We start from the raw sequence: 17,551 nt of genomic DNA, 5'->3' as shown, positions 1-17,551 counted from the left end.
CTTCAGGTCTGGTCACACACTAAGTTGCTACTGACATAGCAAAACCACCTCTATTTACCAATGACTTAACAGAGAGATGTAAGGATCCATCCCTCACCAAGACAAGGCTGAAGAAAAGGACTTCTGCTATTTAAAGCTCTTCCAGGTTACATAATTTCTTTTTTAAAATTTTCCTCACAATACACTCTCCACTCTTCCTTCAGGGTTGTGACTGCACACACTACCTCTCTGTAAAAGTTCATCCTTCAGGATGACAAGTAATTTCCTGCTTCTTTGGAAAATGTATTGTTATTGCATTAATGAGGATAAAATGAATGTTCAATTATTTAAAACACAAACACAAAAGGAAAACCTAATAATTGAATTTACAAAATTATGCCAAAGACATAGTTAAGATAAATGTTGCAGTTCAGTCTGTTTTTCTATGATTCTGTAGTCCTGTAAGTCCAACAAAATTTTATATGGATAAACAAAATAAGCAATTTCTCACATGAACCCACAGAAGCTATATTGTCTTTGGCAGAAGTCAGTTAAAACTTAGTTTCTAACTGAAACTCACCCTAAGCACAAACTACACATCTGGAGGCCCATTGGGTTTCCAAACACACCAAGGCTGAACTCCAGAAGGTGGGGGTGGAGCACCATAATTAGTTTTAACCATTAAACACTTTAGTTTCTTATGGCCATGGTAAGTTCCAGAGAATTCTACCCAGGAGCACACTTAGCATCTCAAAGGACAGCTGCAAAGCCTATTGCTGGCATTCAAGATTAGTTTTTAACTATATGAGGAAACTGCTTCTCTGAAAATGAACTCACTACTGATTACAGGTTTGTACACTGAGCTTCCCTTCCTTTTTCTCTCCTTTTTCCCCCCCTCTATTGCTCTCATTTCATTATTTAAAAATGCTGAGACATTAGAAAAGAGTTGGATCATGTCAATGTGCCAGGCTAATGTTTAACCTTAAACTTACACAATACAGATAAAAAGGAATTGTACTACAGATTTCACAGCTAACTCCTTTATTTCAGCTTGCCTGGCAGAAGCACCCACAGTACTTGGGTTTAAGTGTATTCCTCCTTAACTCATCCTTAGCTACCTTTTTTTTAACTCCCTAGAACAGAACTGGATTAGAAAAGGTGTTCTGGCTGAACACTCTTCCAGTTTATTTTTTGTCATTGCTGAGCTACAGATAAGATTCATCGTTGCTGTCAACAGAGTCAATCTGGTCAGAGCAGCAGACACAGTAAAACAGACTCTTCCATCAGAGAATTATACAATTGGTATATCAATTATACCAATTGGTAAATTGGTTTGGCAATGCCAAACTTTGTAGCTCCAGAAGTTAAAAAATTTGTGACTTGGGACTATATTGTTTTTGCAGCCCTATTTTTAGTCTCTGCCAGCATTGGAGTCTTTTTTGCAGTTAAAGAGAGGAAAAAGAAAACGTCAAAGGAATTTTTGGTGGGCGGTAGGCAGATGACATGTGGACCCATAGCTTTTTCTCTTACATCAAGCTTCATGTCAGCAGTGACGGTCCTGGGGACACCCTCCGAAGTTTATCGCTATGGGGCATCCTTTGTGCTCTTCTTTCTTTCATACACACTTGTCATCATTTTTACTTCTGAACTTTTTCTACCTGTTTTTTATAGATCTGGCATCACAAGCACTTATGAGGTAAGTAGAAATCGTAAAATAAAGGCATTATTCTAGCATAACTAATTATCATGAATATATTTTTTTAGAGAAAAATCTTCAACAGAAAGCTTTCTGCAGTGTTTTACAGAACAAATATATTGATATACTAATTATTTTTAGAAATAATTTGCATTTAAATTTAATTTACTTATTTAAACTAGCTATTTATATGGCATAAGCTGAAATCCTAGTCCAAGGGTCAGAGCTCCTTTTATGCACATATAGCACAGACTGGATAAGGGTTTATGCACAGCATCAAGTTAAATTACAGCTGGAAAATATTTAAGCGTATCCAAATGTTTCTGGTCTTTTAGTATTCTGCTCTGGTTTAGAGAGACAGACTTTAAGAACAACATTCAATACTATCCAATTCAAACTTAGTCTAGATATGGTAAATTTGACCAAGTTACTATATCTAAGTAGCTGCAGTGGGAAGAAGAGAAAGAAGGTGGCAGGTTTGTTCAAAAAAATAAAAAAGAAAGAAGAAGAAAAACCAGTCAGGGCTGGAGAATAAATTCAAGCATTCTCTAGGAAAAGAAATCAATGACTTCTGAATTTTGTAGAGTTTTTTGCCTGGCATTTTCTCTGGAACACATTTTTTCCTTCATATCAAAGTTCAGTAGCGGTCCTTATAAATAGCACATCCACGGGACAGCTACTGATCATTTGGGATGGCCTCTTACTCACTTCAATCAGCTCCTGCAAGTTTGGTTGCTCCACTGTGGGCAGTTTCAACTAGGCATGAATTGGATGACAAAGCTGGATTCTTTCACACGGAACCTTCTGGTAACAGAAAAGCTGCTTGTGCTCACTGAGCCCAAATCCAAGGAAGGAAATTTGGCCAAACAGATCTGCCTGGGTATTTGGAAATACTTTCAGGTCTGTGAAGAGCAAAATTGACCATTGCTGCAAGTAGTTGCATTTTCTAGCTGGTTTTGATACAATGTTAGAGAATTAATTATTTTTGTCATATGAACCAGCAAAAGGGTCATTGTAGATGGAGAGACCCTTCAAGCATGCTGCAAAGATGACTGTTGGCTTCACAAATTATTTTTAGAAATAGATCAAGTTACATAAATTAGCCATGCATTTATATGGCAGACTGTGGGGTTTATTATGCAAGAAACACAAGATCAGCATGAGAAAAATGGAAAAGAAAAATATATTTTGGCAGTAGGAAGTGCACAGCCTAGAGACTTGTAAAGAGAGAAAACATGTACAGGCCATGAACATGAGAAAACATGTACAGGCCTCCAGCCTGGTGTCTGGGGGGCACATGGGACTGTGGCCCAAAAAGAGCCTCCCTGCATGGGGGCTGCCATGGGGCAGAGAGACTCTGCAAAGACCCCAGGTGGTGATTCAGCCTTAAAACCTGGGCCTTTGGGTCTAGAGATCCACTCACCTCTGCAGTTCTTTTGAAGGTGGCAACACCTCTCCACATCCTTGAACCTGGAAGTCCCTAAGATCCCCCTTCGCGCCTCTCCATATTGGTGATGTGCAGATTTGGCTTTAGGCTAACACAGAAAAAGGGGGAAAGCCAGCTCAGCTCCTGCACTAGCAAACTCCATGCTGCTGTTTCACCATCTGCTCCACCTCCACTTTTGGCACTACTGGAGTCGATGCTATTTCTGCTAGAGACGAGCTCAAGTTTCCTCATTGTAGAGCTGGAATATACCTTCATTTGAAGTTAGAATTTCTTTGTAGTTCTTGGGATCTTCCAGTTATTCCTGGTGCAAAGAAGGTATTGATTACTGCAACCCAATATAGATCTTCCCCTGGTTCAGATGAGGAGATTGATTTCTTAAATCTAATTATCATTCTGTCTAATGACAATCTTGCTCTCCTCATTAGCTGCTCACAGCAGCAGGGCCAGCTGCCAGGAAGTTTACTGGTAAGCACAGTAAGGTGTCACTTGGGGCAAACAGAAGGTAACAGCTGTGTCACAGATGCTACATGTGCACTTTACTGACATTACGCTTTTTTTTTCCTAGTATTTGGAGTTAAGATTTAACAAGATTGTCCGTCTTGCTGCAACACTGATTTACATCCTCCAGACGGTAAGACAACATTGACTCTTTTTTTATGCTACTTTCACTCACCATTGATTTTCACAGCCTAGTCCCATACACCACACTTTTTATAATGAGATGTTTTAATGAGTAGTCTTTTTTCTTAGTTTTTTCACCTGAACTATGAATGCTAAAAAGAAAGTCAGATTGTATTTTTAACTGTCTAACTGCCCTAACCCTTCCTGTTTAGTATTAAGAATGCCATTTTAGTTGTCTTTAACACTCCTTAGTTGTCTTTAACACTCTTTAGCTGTATTTAACACATGTTGGGCTGTACTCTCACAGCACATTCTTGGTCACATTATGTTCATTGGAAGCCTCTCTCTTCCCAAACAAGTGGATTCTGCCTTTCTTGAGAAGCTGGTCAAGCTTCACTGGGTATGTTTAGTTACCCATTTATGACACTGAGGTGAAGTGTACTATTTGAAAACTGCTTTACAAGGTATCCTTGTAGGGCAGATGCCCTGCTAGCTGCGGTCCCATGATGGTCACTGCTGTCACCATCTTGAAAGGTTACATTATTTGTGTATTTAATGGAAAGATAGGTTTTAATGGGAGATTAGGAGACATTTTCTTCTGCATTAATTCCATTTTAATTATTCCCAAACATTTGGCAACAGATCTGAATGCTTAGTGACTTTGATGCTTAGTTTCTCCGTCAGCTCTCTCAGATCTTAGACATAAAAGGTATTGAGCCAGTTACTTTGAAAGGGATTGAATGGAAAAATGAAAATTTAATTTCTAATATCAATGCAACTTTATATCTGTATCACTATTTGTGTTTTCTGGAGATATCCTTTTTCTATTTCATGAGGATATTTTGTCATGTACTTGTCTTAGCAGTAGAGAAATAGGTAATACAAAGACAGATAATGGTTCTTCCCTCAGAAAAGAACTAAACACGACATTTTAATTTTTAAGGGCTGAAACAGAAAGCCATAGTACAATACAAGCTTATCAAAAGAAACCCTAGATCTGCTATTTTGCTCACAGCCCTACTCTAACTACAAGTTCTATCACTGAGCATTCAAACACATAATTTTTTTCCTTCAGATCCTTTACACAGGAATAGTGGTCTATGCTCCATCACTGGCACTCAACCAAGGTGAGTTCTTATGCTGCACTACACTGCTACCCCAAATAACCACACCAGAGGGATTGCTTCAGTAAAAGAAGTAACAAAAATAGATAAAAACCCAACCCTGCTCAAAGGTGCTATAAGAAGGTTTTTGCCTTCACCTCGTAGCTCCACATCTGACTCCCCTAGCTCCTCTCACACCCAAAATTAGCAGGAACCTCGTAGTTGCTCTTCTGCTCTCCTTCCCACTCATTACCGTCTGAAGAGACCTGAAGCAAACAATTTCCCAACATCCTGACAAAGTCCACAGTACAAGCTGATGATCCAAAACCATACTATGTACTTTGATTGGCCCCGTTCCTGTCTCTTGTGTTCAGGTTTCCTTGGGAATAGCTCCTTTTCCTGCAGCCAGAGATGAATGCTGTTCATCTGTCTGCCCCTAGACTTCTTCAATTAATATTTGAAAATTAGGCATAAAGCCATCACCATAGGTGAGATTTGTAATTTTGCTGTCATAGGGCACAAGGAATCATTGTGGCCCAAAACCTGATTTTACCAAAATTGACTGGGAAGAGATTGTAAATGTCTTTTCTTTGTTCATTATCTGAGTTGCATTCAGACTCACACAGCACCAAATTTTCTTCCTCTATCATGCAGCTGAATTCCATGTGAAAGTTCTCATTCATTATCACACCACACTAACTTTGCTAATAAGAGAACCTTTACAAATAGGTTTTGCCCTCACAGGTTATGGCTGGTGGGTGAGATTTCAGTATCAGCCAGAACAAAATGTGTGCATTTTGTGTAAAGAAACTTTACGAAGCAAAATGAACACAAAAATTTGTTTTAATGAAGTTCATTTTAGCATTAAATCATTCTTAGATGCAGGTAATGGAATTACTTAGGGGTTGGATGTTTTTTCATCTTAGGATTTTTGGGAATCTTTGAAGAACTTGGTTTCTCAAGATGAGGTCTGGACTAAGAACAGAAGTGAAGCATTGCTTATAAAGCTCTGTCCTGTCAGAATGACATTTTTGCTTTATGCAAGTATTCTTACTTTTGCTTGAAAGTTAGTTAATTTCAATTCAAAAGAAAACAACAATGAAAAACAGTATCCAGAAGTTCTACAAAACTTGAACAATCCAGCAAAGCTCCTAATAGACACGAAAGATTGAAGTTAGTAATTGCTCCTATCCTTCTAAAGCTAAAGGATTACAGCTCTTCTGCTACCTTCCAGATGACTCACACCCATTTCACTCCCAATTTTGTTTTCATTGGTTTCACAGTCACTGGATTTGATCTCTGGGGCTCTGTAGCTGCAACAGGAATTGTCTGCACTTTCTACTGCACTCTGGTATGTAACAGGCGTAACTGAATACTTGGAACACAGACGGCTAATTCGACCATCCTTTAAACATTACACACTATCAGAAAAAGATGGCTCCTGCGAAGAACACAGATAAATTTCTTCCACATTCTGTGTTATAAGGAAATCTATTTGGTGGAAAAAAAAAACCTCTCTAATCCTCTGCTGTATGTCTCCATGTTTAAACCAGATATCTTGAGACAGAATCCAGATAAGGAGGCAATAAGCTTCCCTTGTCTTCTTTTGAGAAGATGATTCTTATATTTTACAAATTATAAGCTGGAAAACACTGCAATGAAAATTGTGTTCAAGAACAAAGCACTAAAACCTAGGAAGGATAATAAAGGTCAGAGAGCTTTACTTTTGAGTGGAAGCAACGTGAGACTCAAAATTCCAAACCAAATATCTTGTATAGATATTTGCAGCAAAGCAGCAGAGCCCTGTGGCTCAAGACACAAATAATTACCATTCTCATTGCCACTAATGATTTTTTTTTTCAATATACTGCTACACTCCTCTTGAAAACACTTATTATGTGCTCTAGTACTGATTTGATCAAATAAGAAATCTATGGAAGAAGCTGAATGGCAAATTGTCTGGAGATGTTTTTCTGTGTTGTGCTAATTGTGGGCTCTGAGAACATATGGAGTCCTATGGGATGTAGGAACAGGCCAAAACTCCCTAAGTTCCGCACTATCATATGTTCTTCAAATGCATATAAAGGAGGCAGTAAAAAAGCTTTTAACTGAAAGTCAAATATTCTTCTGTGCCTGTGAACAAACTATTTAGGCTGTGAAATTTTCTGACCTGCAAAAATACACACTTTGTGGTAGAATACAGAGCCCTGATTTGCTGGGTGCTGCACATACAGATCAGAAGCTGTCAAAATAAGGAGTCTTGCTACATTTTTCAGTACTTGAGCAACAGTAAAGAAGACTGGGGGTGTACAGTTTCTCTTTGTTCTAGGGAGGATTAAAAGCTGTTGTCTGGACAGATGCATTTCAAATGGTTGTTATGGTGGCTGGCTTCGTGGCGGTTCTGATTCGAGGCACTAGTCTGAACGGTGGAGTGACCAAAGTCTGGGAAGATGCCCATGAAGGATCTCGGCTAAACATATTTGAGTAAGAAACAAATGATGCAAACCATTCCTCTGTGTTCTAAACATATTTAATGTTTAGAAACCATTCCCTCAGTAAGTCAAAAATACACAGACTTGCTATTAAATAACTCTGGTGACTCAGAGAAGTCCATTCCTCATCTCTTCAGCTACTGGCAGTGCATTTGACCTTCAGGAAAGCTTTACTCTTTGAAAAAATCAAAGGTCTGCTGAACTGAAGGGGAGATTTGCCATTTTTCCATGTGTAGCTACAAATGCAGCCTAATTATTCCTTCCAATGTCATACACAGAATAGAGTTGGAAGGGATCCACAAGGATCAACAAGTCCAGCTCTTAAGTAAATGGCCCATAAAGGGATCAAACATGAAACCTTGATGCCATTAGCACCATGTTCTAGTCAACTGGACTAATCTCAGTGGCTAATTGTATATATCTTTCATTTTCTATTCATAAAACAGACACTGTTTTACTTGCACTTACCACAGCAGCAGGCAATAGTGCACCAGTGCACTGGGATAGAAATCTGATCTTCATTTGGTTGTTTGGGGCATTTGTTGGTTAACCAAGGCAAGTCAGTGACAGAATCCAGCAGCAAGGTCAAATGTTACCTGCTGTCCCAACCAAGATAAGAAGAACTGCAAAGACTACACATTCGAGACAGAAAAATATACTTGTACAAGTTAGATTTGCAGAGTAGCAGAATTTTGTTAGATAACACAGCAGCTGAAGCAATTTCTTGTAAAGGCAGTTATAATTATTATTAATTATAAATAAAATTATTAATAATTATTAAAAATTATTACTAAAACTCTGCTGGATTTTTTTAGAGTTTGGTAAACAACCTTGCTCCTTAGAGAAGATGGGGTCCCAGGCAGGATGGCTTGTAGGTCTGCTACAGCATGACACAGGTCAGATGCCTGAGCATAAGCACCATTATAAATTTAATTAATCTGAATTAAGTGATCCTCTGACTAGGTCTGAATGATATTTGTTTATCCTGTCTTGAAAACAATGTGTTCCAATATAAAAGTATAAAACCTTCCAAACCTGAACACATCCGATGTCGTCTGTTCTGGAAAACCGTATTACCAATGCAGAATTTTGATTCAGGTGGTAGGACACACCAGATAGTTCTGAAAAAATCACCTACCTCTTGCTGAAAAAAAAATATGTTTAAATAAAAAAAATTAATTGCTTCTTTCTTTCTTTCTTCTAGCTTTGATGTTGATCCTTTGAGACGACATACCTTCTGGACAATAGTTATTGGGGGAACATTTACCTGGCTAGGGCTCTATGGAGTCAATCAGTCCACAATACAGAGATGCATTTCCTGCAAATCAGAAAGGCATGCTAAACTGTAAGCTACCTCTTGTCAACCTATTCCTGCAATCAATCAAGAATTACACAGTCTGTCAGCTATACTGAAAAAATATATTTATATGATAAATAAATATTGGGATGCCATTAGGTGGTAGTAAGCTAATTTTGCTCTGACAGACTTACTACCTCTGGTTCAAAATTACTTAAGTATATGCAGAGGAAAAAGTGAAATCCATCTCTTGCAGCTTATCAATTTGTGATCAGGCTGACAAACTAATCCTCAGAAGGAGAGTATGGCAAAGACGCCAACACCGAAGTTGCGCTATCTACAATCTCATTGTAAAAATGTATCTATTGGAACTGTGTTTATGTTATACAGGATTAAAAGTTGTTATTGATTTAGTGGAGCACTACAGTACAAGGTATTACCTAAATAAAAGTAAATCTTAATTTCTTAAAATTCTGCAGTGTCAGAATAATCAGAATCAATGAAGAACAAAATGAATCTTCACAATATAGATACGCAGGTCTCCAGCTTGCTACCTGCCTCAACTTCAGCAGTAATATATTCATAGCTAGACATATTTTACTAAACAATCAGATTTTTTTTCACACACCTAGGGCCAATTGCCTGCACATGCAGCTAAAGAATAAAGGTATTAATTTTTTTCCTTTTTAAAACAGTTAGCTTTTTTGCTGACTGTAAAGCCATTAATTTCTCTGAAGGTCATGACTGTCTATACGAGTTCATCCTGTACATAATTCAGTGTCTGAAAAGCATTTAGAAGTCACACCAGGGAGAACATCACCAGTAACAAGTTGTGTTAACCTTTGTTTCCTGGCAGCACACTCTGAACTGGCCTTAGCAATAGATCTTGTGCAAGGTGTGTCCAAACAGGATGTGAGCTCTGTAAATCCTGGCAGCTCTCAGAACCTGCAGGATTGCTGACCCACAGCCATACAACCTCCCCAGCAGAGGCTGTCACCCACATCCATTCATGGAACGGAGAAAAGCCACCAGGACTGTTACTGTCCTGTTAAAAAGCCACTGACTGTTACTGTACTACCGACTGTTACAGTAACATTGGAAACAATATTCTGTGTGCTCTAAAGGGAGAGCAGCATCAGCATCTCCCAACAGGCAAAAATCTGTTCTTACAAGGGACAGGCATTACAGACCCAGCCCTCAGTGCAGCCCATTCTGCATTGAGGTTACTTGACTCTCCCAGCTCTATGGAGTTGCTTGGAAACTTTATCCTTGCCCTATAGCACAGAGATGGTGTGCTTTCCTTTTTTTTTATTTTTCATCTTGCTTTGAATTATACAGCCAGTTTGAATTATATAACCAATTGAAATTAAGAGATCTCCCAAAAAACTTCAGAATAAGTATCTTATAACAACTTTTTAGTTTATCTTCCATTAAACAGTTTCCCTCTTTTCCTCTAGAGCACTTTACCTGAATCTATTGGGACTTTGGACAGTCCTCGTGTGTGCAGTATTTTGTGGATTGGTGATGTACTCTCATTACAAGAGTTGTGACCCTTGGACAGCTGCTTTCATTTCAGCTCCTGATCAGGTACAGATGTCCATTACAATATTTAGGAGCTGCTTTGGGCTCAGATATAGCACATATCAGAACAGTTTAATTTTATGCAATGCTCTATGTCCTTCCAGCACTCAGGGACTAAGGTGGGTGCCAGATCAGAGCTACAATAATATCTATTCTGGCACTCCTGCAGTATTAGTTCAGTTGAGTATTTTCCCCAAAAGATATTCCCTTCGCTCAAAATCTGAAACCATGTTATTTGGGACAACATCAGAATTTAGCAACATGCTAATAAACATAAAATACTTTGCTTCCATTACCTTAATTAATTTCTTGTGTTGCTTGTGTGCTCCTTCTATGCTAGCTCATGCCATACTTTGTTATGGACATTTTTTCTTCGATGCCAGGAGTCCCAGGACTGTTTGTTGCCTGTGCATTCAGTGGAACACTAAGGTTTGTGAATCTGAATTGACATTTTAGCTGTTTATGGTAATTTCTTGAGGATCCAGAATGAGGTCAAAATATGAAACCCTAAGACTTTGTTTAATTATGTTACATCCCTGGAGATATTTGAAAGACACGTGGATGTGGCACTTAGGGACATGGCTTAGTGGTGGACTTGACTGTGCTGGGTAAACAGTTGGACTCTGTGACCTTAGGGATCTTGTCCAACCTAAATTATTCTATGATTATGTTTATGATAAGTCTAACTCCACATCTCCAGTATCTTTTTATCCCAAATACATTTTAGAATAATGTTACCAATACAAAGAAAGTGTAGAAAAACTGAGTTTAACTTCCCAAAATACTCTTGGGAGCTGCTCATGGTGAAACTGTGTTTACTTAAGGTAACTGCCACAGTATCATAGTCAGGGGTATAAACATTTTCACTAAGTCTATCTGAACTGTATTCACCAAAACCAGGCGCACTCACCCAGCTAAAAGAGTTGGGCCATTCATGGAGGACCAGGGTGGCAGTAGTGGTTACTGCACATCCTTCAATTTGTGAGGGAGTAGGGTTTTAATTCTGGAACATGTCTATACTTGAAGTCTTTGCAAACTTGTAAAAGGAAGGGTCACTTAGGATGTGTTTTTATCTTGTTCCATGCCAGCATGAAGCAGAGCCCCCAGCAATTGCAGAAGCAGCAGGAACCTCCCCAGTTAAAGTAGCATATATGAAAAATACTGTGAATCATACAGTTCTTGGAGAGCATTAGTGCTGAAAAAGAGGAAGCATTTCTATATAAATACAACTTGATTCCAGATTATATTGCTTCCTATTTACTTACCATTCTTCTCCCTTTCTACAGCACGGTAGCTGCCAGCATCAATGCTTTAGCAACTGTTACCTTTGAAGACTTGGTCAAGAAAGGTTTCCCAAACATCTCTGAGAAGATGAGCACATGGATCAGCAAAGGCTTGTGTGGGTACTCCAGATGAGACCCCTTTCTTTAGCAGCAAAGGGCACTGGCACAGAGAGACTCCCTCAAAAACGCAACACTTTATAAACCCCCCAGGTGAACATCAGCTGAGGCCTTGGTAGCATCATCAGCACCATAGGGCAGAGGAACAAACAGAGACTAGCATGAACAACTCCCACTCAAAATCCTTGGAAAAATCTGGTCTACTGAAAGTATTGGAAAACACTCTTCGTAACACAGAATGAATGTTAATGTAGTTATTACCATATTACTCTATAGTAGTATTTATTTAGAGTAATACAGTAGATAACTTCTATTCAGAGTATCGCATAAGCAGGTTATTCAGCTTTTCAGAGAACAAAGCATAAAAGCAAAACAAAACAAAACCACTAAACATCATCAACATATCAAACATCCAACATTATTTAAATTTTTATGACATTTGTTACAATTATTGCAGTAACATCATAACCCTTTTATGAATACCATGATAATACCATAAGAATTCTATTAAAATTCATAAATATAATGAAAGCACCAAACTCATCTATTTTCTATCTCTGTAACTGCTTCTAGTCTTCTCCCTTCTTGTTTTTCCACTTACTACTTAGTTTTTTCACTCTGGACCTAGAAAGATCATTTTTATATCTGAAACCAAGGTTATCTAGCACAGAAGTTTTGGCTGGCTTTACTCAAGGCTGCTGCATACAGAGTTTCACCTACCATAAAGTTAAAACTTGTGTCAAGGGAAAAAAGCCATGCTGTTTTATCATTTCTCAACTCATTTATTAGATTATTTTAGAAGTGATACTTCAAGGCAACAGAAACATTCCTATATGAGGCATAACTTCTAAATTAATTTCATTGCTATTGTTCTACTTTGTAAGAAATATCAATCCACCAAAAACCCAACAAGGCTTCATACAAGCCACTTACGGGTGTGTAATGGTCTATTCTAAACACTCAATAAGTGACAATTCCCCTCTGCTGGCTGGTCACCTCAGACACTACTGAGCTAGAAGCCATCCCCACCTTAACCAGCACTGAGAGCCTCCCTACCTTACCTTTTCCAGGTGTATTGTACGGTGTCCTGTGCACTTCCATGGCTGCAGCAGCATCGCTGCTGGGAGGAGTCGTGCAGGTATTTCTTGCTTCAGAAATGCAATTAATGGAATAGGAATGAACACAAAATATAATGAACTGAGCAAATAATGCTGCCAGCTCTGATGGCTACTAGATTACCCAAACCATTTCTGTGGACATTTTGCTGAGAGGAATAAGTAAGGGAAAAAAAAAGTCCTCTAACTCCTTCACTATTGATTCACTGCTAGGAAACAATACTGAGCACAATTCTCTCTTTAACTGTGTCCTGAAATCACTACCTATCCCTTCTCCATCACCATTTTCCCAGAGAAAACTACAGATCAAAATCAGAACTGGGCATGCTTCCCCTCAGCTGCTGCCCTGAACTCCTCTTTCTTCTCTGCACCCACAGGCTTCCCTCTCCATCCATGGGATGTGTGGGGGACCCATGCTGGGATTATTTACTCTGGGAATTGTGTTTCCCTGTGCTAACTGGAAGGTAAGTAAACAAAAATCCTGATCTGAAAGATCAAGTTGTTTTTTGGTTAAAACCCAATTTTGAAAATTGTTTAGGTCCTTGAACTGCTTTTCAGATTTAATGCCTGAGGATCTAAGATCTATTTATATGTGCCTTTTCCCTGCCTAAATTTATCCTGCTGAATTTATGTCTATCCAGCTGTGGAATAACTGGTGATTAGATTCACATGAAGGATTTCTTAATTTTTTTTTTCTGAGTTTCATTAAGAAGAAAAAATTATTCAATACTTGCCCCAGCTTTGGGATGCACAGAGTGATTTCAAAAGCTTTGCCTTCATTCTTTCACTCAAAACACATCATGAGCTCATTCCATATTGTCCCATCAGGATTCCTATCAAGGCTAGCAGAGGTAAAACTAAAATCTGTATCACAGCTTTAAGCACACTTCTGCTTTAACTTTTACAAACAGAGAGCACTAAAACACCATGTTTTATAGCTTAGTTGAGAGAGAACAGAATTTATTTACACCATAACCCATCATTACCTACTCCTGGCTATTTCACATTCACAGAAAAGCACTTTGCACATACCATCTTTTAACAGTATCTTTCCATACTTTCCAAGGGTGCTCTTGGAGGCCTCTTAGCTGGGATCAGCCTGGCTTTTTGGGCTGGCACTGGCTCTTTCATTTACCCTGCACCACCAACAAAGTCCATCCCTCTGCAACTGTCTACGCTCAACTGCACCCTGGCTAACAGCACCGAGGCACTGCTAACAGCAGCTCCCACGCTGGCTCCAGAGAGGTATTTTTCCTATTGTTACCATTTAAGCCTATGCTTTGCCAAGTGTGCCCCCCAGCCTGCAGCTGGGGTGCAGGCAGTACTGACAGGGCAGGCTGGAAGTGCAGACTGGTGCCAGACGTCACACCAGCTGCAGCTTCACCTGCACTGTGCTGGCTCAGTCAGGCAACAACTCAAACTTAACTGATGCTCATCACTAGCTGTTTCTGTCACCTCTTCACAGGCCTCTGCTGGCAGACACCTGGTACTCCCTCTCTTACCTGTACTTCAGTGCCATTGGCTGTGTGGGCTGTGCCATCACTGGGCTGTTGATAAGCTTTATAACAGGTTGGTGTTCTAAACATACATAGAAATATATATATACAGACATATATAAATAATCATACCTTTGCATAAGCTGACTCAGCTGTTAAAAAAAGCCTTTTAAAAGTCTAGTGGGTGACTTGGGACACAGACTCAGAAGTAGGCAGTGGGCTCTGATCCTGCTCCCCCACCTCATGGTCTGTGGTCTGAGGCTCCCAAGGCTCATAGCCAGCTATCCATAGACTCACTTATTACTATTTTCTTTTTGCAGGACCTAGTAAAGGAGAAGACATCCCACCAGTGTTAATTAAGCCAGTCTGCGACCTGTTTTGCTTTTGGTCCAAAAGACTCAAAGTATTTCTCTGGTGTGGTGTGCAGCACGACAGCCTGGAGGTGAGTGCTGAGCCTATCAGCTCAGCCCTATTGTGGCCCAGGAGCCACAGGAACATATGAGAGCATGTGCCCACGTGAGGGCATGGGCTGAGCAGAGAAATAACCAGCCTTCAACAGCCGCTCTTGAACTTCTGCAAGGGATGCTGCATAAGCAGCAGAGACTGGAAATGAAATCAGCTAAACCCTGGTCAGTATTAAGTTGCATATTGTTCCCTAAGATTTTTTTCCCATTGTTCCCATTTTCATCAAATATGGGGACTCATGCCCTCAGAAAACAAAGAGCCCTCAGGAAAGCCAGGAAGCTGATCTAGAACAGAGGCTGGACAGAGCTAAAGAATAAAGCAGGGATTTATTCAAAGCATCTCCTCCATGGATCTACCTTGGGCAGCACAAGAGCCCAGCCAGGGCTGCACCCAAGAGGAACCAAAATGCATGACCACTCATGGGGGTCTCACTTTTTTAAGTTCTGCTCCATTTGCATATTGGAGTTAATTGTCCCATTCCAGCTTTAGCCCATGCAGTCCCATCCTGCTTGTTTTTCGCTCTTCAGTCCTTGTTGTTTGTGCTCTTGGGCTGAGATTTGGATCATTTGTCCTTGGCCCCATGGTAGAAAAGGAACTGTTTTGTACAGCTGCTCTGTGAAGTGAGCTCACCAACACTTAATATGAAGCTCAGAACTACACACTAAAGCAGAACAAAATCTGGAAAACATAAAAGCTAAAACCTAAGGCATCAAAACAGGGTCTGACCTCCCTCTCCCTGCTAGGACAAAACTGCACTTTACACTCTAGACAGTTCGCCAAGCTATTGCTTTCCACCAGGCTCAGGGAAAAGGACTTTAGAACCGACACTCTCATGAAGCTCTCTTGCTGCTGTCATCCCCACCACCATAGCCCCTGAGGCTTCTGCCCTCCAGAGCAGCACCAGAGAGCAACAACCAGGCAGTGCTGCACTCACCAGCATCTGACCTGCTCCTTCCCACCTCCTCCTCCTCCACATCAACAGGGCCAGCTATTCTCCAGGTGTCCCAACGCTTTGTAGCCCATTAAAAAGGCATACAGAATGAACATTTTTTTCTTCTGCACTGTTTCCATAATTTTTCTTTCATCAAAGGAAAAAAGCAGTGAATACAGGCTTCAGACTACAAGGGTATTTTCTTTCTTTTTTCAGATGGACTTTGAGAAAAAACTGCCTGAAGCTGCTGCAAATAAAACCAGAACAGATAACACCTTCAAGAACAATACCAATAAAGAAAATAACTACCAGATCTGTGGTTACAATTCCGAGGAGAATTCATATACAAATATAAGCAGAGAAACTCGCCTCTAGAAGCTTAAGGACAAGGGACATTTAATCAAACTTTAGTTCTTCAGCTTCAGAAATTAATACCTTCTTTTACTGCACTTACCAGCTTGTAGGTGACCAAGAGGGAACAGCTGCTCTCAATAGCAATAAAGGTCAGATTTTTATTCCCCAATCTCTTGGCAGACCTGGGCAATGATGGGACAATCAAGTTTTGGAAGCACTGCTATTTCAGAAGAAATGTTTCATGAATTTTGTTGTGGAAGCTCCCACTCAGACACAGCTGCAATACATCTGCATCACATGCTCTATTCAGGAACTCATCATTGAAGGGAGTGTGCAAAGGTGAACTTGAGGTAAATTAAGACTTTGGAGAAGTTTATGGGGTATCTCACTAAGGTGAGTCTGTGAGCTGCCCTCTGATGGAGGGAAAGAAGAGAGGTCAGACTGAGCCTACACCCAAGCATCACAAAGAGTCTCCTCACAGGAACTCTGTACAGACCAGAATGGTCTTTCAGTCACCAAGATAACTGTGTTTGCTCCCTCTGGGGAATTCAAGTTTTCTTTATAGCTTCTCATTGTAAAAGCTATAGGATGGAGTAATAAATTTTACTTTGAATCCAGGATAGTTCTTTATCTGTGTTAGTTTTCACCTCAAAAGGGTCCACTTTTTAGCAATAAAGGAAATAAACCAACATTTAATGATGATCATGCCTCCTAATTGATAATTCATGCTGAATTTTGAAAAAAAGACACATAATTAGGCAAAATAATCTGTCTGGTACACTGTCTTGGAAGCAGAGCACATTCAGTGCTCTATTCCAGTCAAACACATTTCCTTGAAAACTTGCTGGTTGAAAATAAAGCCAACAGATCACCTCTCACCTTGACTAACTTCTGGATATAGTTTTTCAATAAACATATTTGTTTTAAAACAAAATTCACAATTGAGTGAAACAGACTGAATGAAAATATCAAAGACAACTCACAGACTCACCTGAGACATTTAGCTTGTATTTCTTTGAAGAGCCCCTCTGTTGCTTTTGCTTTAGCAGTGACCATCTTTATGATGCAGATGTATGTCAATCTGGTCCTTGAAGTCACTTGACCTGTCTGGGTTCATGCTCTACCCCTGGAAGTGGTCCCAGGATTTTAATCAGAAAACAGAAATAGGAGCCTGTAAATGACACTCCCTTGCTTGCATGGAACAGTTTGTCAAGAAACTGAGAACCAAGTCACTATTTGTGTTAATCCTCAATACTTGTGTTAATCCCTTTTACAGTGCTCTTATCATCTCATCAAAGCTTCCAGCTGAGTCTGGCTGCAAGGCAGCTGCTTGCTGTCTCATGGAGCATGCTCTCCCTTCCTGCTGCCACACCTGGGATTGCCAGCAAGGTGAAGAGGGAAACTCAGTAAATGCTACTGGACCATTTGTATCTCATGGGCACACACCTTACATTTTCAAACAAAAAAAAAAAAAAAAAAAATTGTATTTTTTTCATCAAAATACACAAACACTTATACAAATATTTCACATTTCCAAAAACCAAACAAAAACCATTATTACTACTTACTTTAAC

At 39.6% G+C, this 17,551-nt stretch overlaps 1 protein-coding gene across 1 annotated transcript; it reads left to right on the top strand.

Annotated features, from left to right (window-relative positions):
* Positions 1–1,243: 1,243 nt before the first annotated feature.
* Positions 1,244–16,831, top strand: SLC5A12 (solute carrier family 5 member 12). Its single transcript, XM_058807176.1, has 15 exons — positions 1,244–1,675; positions 3,688–3,753; positions 4,819–4,870; positions 6,130–6,197; positions 7,176–7,330; positions 8,543–8,683; positions 10,093–10,222; positions 10,557–10,645; positions 11,503–11,615; positions 12,687–12,754; positions 13,109–13,195; positions 13,798–13,976; positions 14,197–14,300; positions 14,548–14,669; positions 15,840–16,831. Exons 1-15 carry the CDS (start codon positions 1,319–1,321, stop codon positions 15,996–15,998), a joined length of 1,890 nt encoding a protein of 629 aa, XP_058663159.1. The 5' UTR covers positions 1,244–1,318; the 3' UTR covers positions 15,999–16,831.
* Positions 16,832–17,551: the final 720 nt, after the last annotated feature.

The sequence above is a fragment of the Ammospiza caudacuta genome, chromosome 6 (genome assembly GCF_027887145.1).
Source record: "Ammospiza caudacuta isolate bAmmCau1 chromosome 6, bAmmCau1.pri, whole genome shotgun sequence".
NCBI lineage: Eukaryota > Metazoa > Chordata > Aves > Passeriformes > Passerellidae > Ammospiza > Ammospiza caudacuta.
The sequence above is the reverse complement of the archived record's forward strand: the minus strand, read 5'-3'. Positions and strand labels throughout refer to the sequence as shown.